This window comes from Quercus lobata, chromosome 4 (assembly GCF_001633185.2).
Source record: "Quercus lobata isolate SW786 chromosome 4, ValleyOak3.0 Primary Assembly, whole genome shotgun sequence".
In the NCBI taxonomy this organism is placed as follows: Eukaryota; Viridiplantae; Streptophyta; class Magnoliopsida; order Fagales; family Fagaceae; genus Quercus; species Quercus lobata.
This window is the reverse complement of record NC_044907.1, coordinates 36900792-36907123: the sequence shown is the minus strand read 5'-3', so window position 1 is coordinate 36907123 and position 6332 is coordinate 36900792. Positions and strand designations below refer to the sequence as shown.

Here is a 6332-nt window from a genome sequence, read left to right as displayed (position 1 = left end):
AGCAAATGTGAAGTCAAGAACCAAAACCTGTGCTTACTACAAGTAGGTTCAAGAACTATGTTTTTAATAGCACTTTATGCTATGCTTGGGGGGTCCCTTACTCTGTTTTGTGTAGCAAGATTGCCTAGTGCTCACCTCCTGTTTTGAGGGGGAACCTGCAGCTCTGTGTTTGCTTTTTAATAACAGTTTCTTAGTGATGATCTATCTTTGTTCGTGGTTCCTTACTCTGTGTTTGCTTACTTTGTGTTGGCAGTTATAAGTTTGGGTCAATTTGTTGAAGGATTACAGAGAATATGATTTCAAATAGATAGAATGGTAGAGAAAAAAAATACATGTGACTGACTTGAATGAGTATCAGACCAAAACTTATAAAAAATAAAAACATAATTTAGAAAAAGAAAAACTAGGTTGTAATGATAGAATTATTGGAGCCTGATCAGAAGGGATTGTTTTCCATAAATTTTGCTTGGTTGTGCCTTAAAAAATATCATATAAATATTTCAGTGCACTAATTTATCTTTGGCTAGCATGGCCAATATACATTTTTTAACAGCTGAACTTCTTAAGGAATGGGGAACTTTGAACAGTATAATAAGTAAATGGGCTGGACCTGATAGTGATGCGTTTTGCTATAGCGGAAAGCAATGGACTATTTGCTCATCTCTTTGGTCTCCTTCAATCTTCAGATTCAAGGCAAGTTTCTCTCTCTCCACTATGTGTTGCTATTAGAAATATCTTATTAGAGAGACAATTACCTAATCTGATTTCCTTGGAATTTATATTTTCTAATAAAAATTTTGGCTGAGTCACTAAGTGCCCGTTTGGTTCCACTTTTTCAGCCCAAAACGGGCGTTTTCAAAAAAGCTGGGCCCAAATGTGCGTTTGGTAACTTCAAAACGCAACTTTTATAAAAAAGTTGCGTTTTGAACTTTTAGAAAAGCTGAAGGGAAAACGCGCAACGGAAATGGAGGCTCCCTGGTCCATAAATCAAAACGCGCACAGTGCGTTTTGTTATATTACCGTTGCAAAGATGGAAAGACCGAAATACCCACACATTTTCTGTGCGCGTTGTGCCCTCATCTCTCATCTCTGCTCTCCCTTCGCATTTGACGCCTCCATCTGTTCTCTCTGCCGTGCTCTGCCTTCGTAAGTTTCATCTCTGTCTTTTTTCTTCTTCCGCTTCGCCTTCCTCTTCTTCTTCCGCTTCGCCTTCCTCTTCTTCTTCTTTCTTTCTTTCTTTCTGGTTCTTCCTCTCCGTAAGTCTTTCTGTAGTTTTGGATTGTGGTTTGTTTTATGGGTAGTGATTTTTCTGTGTGTTCTTTGGGTTGATTTGTCATGGGTATGGGTTGTTTTGATTTGGACCGAACCGGGGTTGATTCTCATGGGTCTGATTTGGGTTTTTTTGGTTTTGATTTCTCTGTTCTTTGGTTGATTTCTCATGGATTTGGGTTTGATTTCTCTGTTCTTTGGTTGATTTCTCACTTTTGGTGTGTGGGTTTTGATTTCTCAGGTACCAAAAACACTGATCTGCTACCAAAAACCAGGTACCAACACTGATCTGATTTTTTTTTTTTTTACCGAGTGTGGGAAAAAAAATTTCGGATCTTGCTATGAATGGGTGTTGTTCCTTTACTTGTTTTGTTATTTGTTTTTGCTGATTGGAATATATAATGAAGTGTTAGTTTGATGAATATATAATGGGTATTGTGTTCGGATCTTGCTGATTGGAATATATACATGTTCTCATGAAGTGTTTTTGTTTATTTGTTTTGTTATAACAAAATTTCGGATCTTGCTATGAATGTGTATTAACTTGGAGATATTGTTATGCTTCAGTTGTGTTATATATTTCAGTTGCTATGAATGTGTAGAACTTATATATTTCAGTTGTGTTAGCTTGTGTTTTGGGGCCTGGGTTCATTTAACTTTTCTGACCAACAATTGGGGGTTGATATGAATGGTGGGGTATCTAATAAGTTGCCTTTGTCAAATTCCTGTGGGGAGTTTTTGCCGTACTCAGAGTCTTTTTTCAAGCCATTTAATGAACATCTTCAGTTTGATGTGCTTGGAAGCATGGGTCCAATGTAAAAATGTTGTATAAGCTTTATTTTTTGTTTTAAGGTATGAGTTTACACTTGTGTACGTAACAAATCATATTACTTGCCAATTCTACGTAACAAATCATATTATTTGCTCTTCTCTTTGGTGATTGATTAATTGAGATTGTGTTTTGAAAATTTGAAGCAGTTCATGTAACTTGCCAATTCTACCAGTAAAGTATAAATTCGAATCCCCTCAAGTTGAACGAAAACCCCATATCATTCCAAGCGCTGCCCTGTTAGAATTTTGTAGTGTACACATTATTAAAGGAATGTACTGATTGGAATTGGTCTATGGCATGAGAATTAGGCATCAAGTGGGCACTTTTTTTTTCCCTTTATTGCTTTTGTGCCTTAAAGTTCCTATAATCTGCAGGAATTGCTGTTTGAGTAACATTATTTGTTCACTTATTCTTGTTAAAATTTAGTGTACTAGAATATAGCTTGTGCGAAACGTTCTAACTCATAGAAGATGAACCTATTTTTCAAAATAAAAGATCTTATCGAGAGGGTAGACACAGTTGCTAATGTGGTACTAACCTTTTTCAGATTGTATCATCTTATTGAAAATGAAATTTTGGAAAGAATTTGGTTTTCTGAGGAATAATTTTGAAATCTGAGGAATAATTTACTAATTATTCCTCAGAATGCTTGTAGCAACTTCTTCTCGAACTTGTGCCTCATATAATTCTATTGATAGACTTATGCCATGTTACATTGTCTTTTTGATTTGTTGAGCAATACTCTGTGCTGATTATTGGCATGTTAGTTATAATGATATTTCAGCTGTGTCCATGTGTTATGTAATGAACAAACTTTGGGTTGGTGTTCCTTGATGCGTAAATCCGGATATTGATGATTGGGTTGCTAGAATATGTAATCTGATCCGTAAATACAGTATTAAAATAAATAAATAAATAAAATCTAGAGCAATGCATGGTGCTTCTTGACTGACAATGAAGTTTGCCATCATTTGCATGTCCATTAGTTAAATAGGCATTATGTGAGATGATGAAAAGTTCATTATGGACAAAGTTTCAGTAGAATTTGGACGCATTTACATAGCAGATACAAACCACTAGCTATTTCACACAAGAAAAAAGTTTAATATACCCAATGAGAATGATGCTGAGTAGAAAGACTTTGTAACATTAAACGATTGGCTTTTCTTTGTGGAAAAAGAAATTATTAGTGGTATTAATACAGGGCTGCTATAGAACTATATGCTTTAGGCTAATGTTTTCATCTAACTTTATAACAATTCTAACAGGCTTTGTACCCTTTGGAAGTCTGGTTGCAGGTGTTAAAATTAAAAGCAGTATGATATATATATATATATATATATATATTTATTTGGTAGAAATGAAAACTTGTTCGAATGAGGACTAGAACATTGGTCATGATTTAGTTTTAGGATTGTTATATTTGTATTGGGATTTGAATGGAATTAATATCTTGGTTTTAGGATTGTTATATTTTGGTTTGTATGATTTGTTCTCAAGGTTAATAACCTTGGATACTGCAGTTGATTTGTTGGATTAATTATTTTTAAGATCATTATATGGAGTTGTTAAATGTTTTGGGTAGTCTCATCTTCCTCTTTTCTGGATTCCCGTGTTCTCCTCTGGCCATATATTTTAATGCTCAGACTAGGTAGCAATTTTTTTTTTTTTTTGGATTTATTAGATCATGTTTGTAACTAGTTCACTAGATTGGAATATTATGAATTCTATTTTTTGCATTTCTTATGGTTGCTTAACTCTATAGATGGGTAAAAACAACACTTCCAACTCCAAGGCAAAAAAAACAAGAGCAGTATGGGTAGATCCAAGTTGGACAACTACTTTTTGTAACCTTTGTGTGGAAGAGATTGAAGCTGGGAATAAGGGAATCTTTGCTGCCTTAAGTGCCAAAGGTTGGAGCAATTTGGTAATCAAATTTCGTGATGAGACTGGTCTAAACTATGATAAGGAACAATTAAAATGTAGGTGGGATGTATTAAAAGCAGATTGGAGAGTGTGGGAAAAATTGAAGGGTGTTGACACAAATTTAGGTTGGGATGCAGTGAAGGGAACAATTGATGCTAGTGATGATTGGTGGGACATGAAGTTGAAGGTGAGTTGAATATTTTATTAATATGTAGCTAGTTTGAAATATTTATGTATATTATTGTAATATGAGTGAAATAACAATTACATTTTGTAGGAAGTACCCAAAGCTTCAAAATTTCGACATAAAGGTCTACAGAATCTACAACAACTTGATAGAATGTTTAGGGATATTGCAGCAACTGGAGCAGAACTCATGTAGTACAATTTTTTTTATATTTTTATGTAGTACAATTTAAACTTCGATTATTGGTATGTATTTTATTATCTTTTTACATTTTTATGTAGTACAATTTAAACTTGGATTATTGATGTATATTTTATCATCTTTTTACATTTTTATTTTGTGCTTCATGATGATGAAAATTATTTAGATTTAATTAATATTGATAAGAAGTCATTAATGGTAATAACAAATAATTATGACACTAAAAAAGAAAAATTGCCCAAACATTATTAAAATAATACCAATAATATATATATATTATTGGTATTATTAAGTAGTAGGTTATTATTAGCTAACACTTGTGAGAAAAAATAATTTTTTTAGAAAGAGAAAAAAATAATTTTAATAGTCCGTTCAAATTAAAATTAGTATCAATTTTTATCACAATATTTTTACAATATTTTCACAATAAATCTTAAGTGGTAGGTTATTATTAGCTAATATTGGTAAGAAAAAAATAATTTTTTTAGAAAGAGAAAAATTGATTTAAGTATGATGAAGTAATTGATTTAAGTATGAAACAAACTCACATAAAAAAAAAAAAGGTATGAAATAAATTCTCTTATATATACATTGTCCTTTTTGGTCATTTACCCCTCAAAAAGCCACTTTTATAAGTGCTAGCCAAACACTCAGCTTTTTCATTATGCACTTTTTAACAGTTTTTACCAAACACTCAGCTTTTTGAAACTCCACTTTTTCATTATGCACTTTTACAAAACTCCACTTTTTCATTATGCACTTTTTCAAAAAGCTGAACCAAACTCACCCTAAGGCATGCCAGCTTTTGACTCAATGCCTCTCTGATACTGGGCTCATGGGAACTCCCATTATTTCAGAGTACCACCTAAAAGATCTGTTGCACAAAGCACAAATACTTTTTGATGCATGGCAATTCGTGGCAAGACTGTGAGACTGGATAGCAATAAGACCATTTATACACACAATATCTAGGATTCTAGATAGCAGTGTTGAAGGACCTAAGACTTTCAAGTCCATTTCCATGAGTTGAAATACACACATGTTTGTGCTTATGTGTGTGTTGGTTGGGCTTCAAAGAACTGTATTTCTTGTTGTTAGGCCCCTAAAAAACCCGGCTCCAAAATGGAGGAATAACTACCCAATAGAGGTCTATAAGTGACTTGTGATTTTGTAGTCCATAGGTGAAACCAAACATTCAGGGAATGAACAAGCATGAATATATTTTTCCTTTCTTTTCTATGAGTTAGGATCATTGGGAAGAAAAATATCAGTATAACAATGCTTCTGAACACCATATATCTATTTGGTATTTGCCAAGCACGTTTGCCTTTTGGTGGTAGCTTAGGAGTTTTGTAACAGATGTCTTTCTCTATTGTGTTTCTTGCTAATTAAGGCACAAAATATGGTTGGCAGTGCTTTCAAACCTAACAGGTCTGTACTAGTGCATGCCACCTAGTCGTGTTTTGTCAGGTGCTTTTATTAGTCGTGTTTTGGAAGGTGCTTTTTTTCAACTTAAATTTTCATTGGGGGCCTAAGATGAAGTTGCAGTTAGTAAACAAGTTTTGAAATAACTGAGATGCATCTGTGTCTAGGAGTGATCTTCACTTACAGCTTTGACATTCCAACAGTGGTGTTTCTCATATTTTGTCATTCCATTTAGAATATGAGTATTGCTAATTTCGTTTGATCAGAGATTGGTATTTTTTTGGTTCTATTTGGTGCCATTGAAATAGAGTTAACTTATATCTATCTATCCTCTAGATATACTTCATCACATGAGACATTTTATGAACTTTTAAAAACAAAGAATTTACTAACCTAATCCACATCCATTTATTTTAAGTCAAGTATAAGTTTCACAACTGTGATGTAATTAGAACAATAGAGGGGTTGTTTGCAATGATTTATGGTCAACCA

At 33.4% G+C, this 6332-nt stretch overlaps 1 protein-coding gene across 1 annotated transcript; it reads left to right on the top strand.

Annotated features, from left to right (window-relative positions):
- The first annotated feature begins 1022 nt into the window (after window positions 1–1022).
- Window positions 1023–4456, top strand: LOC115987587 (L10-interacting MYB domain-containing protein-like). The gene is made up of 4 exons (XM_031111168.1): window positions 1023–1146; window positions 1511–1544; window positions 3867–4214; window positions 4305–4456. Exons 3-4 carry the CDS (start codon window positions 3867–3869, stop codon window positions 4407–4409), a joined length of 453 nt encoding a protein of 150 aa, XP_030967028.1. The 5' UTR covers window positions 1023–1146; window positions 1511–1544; the 3' UTR covers window positions 4410–4456.
- The last annotated feature ends 1876 nt before the right edge of the window (window positions 4457–6332 follow it).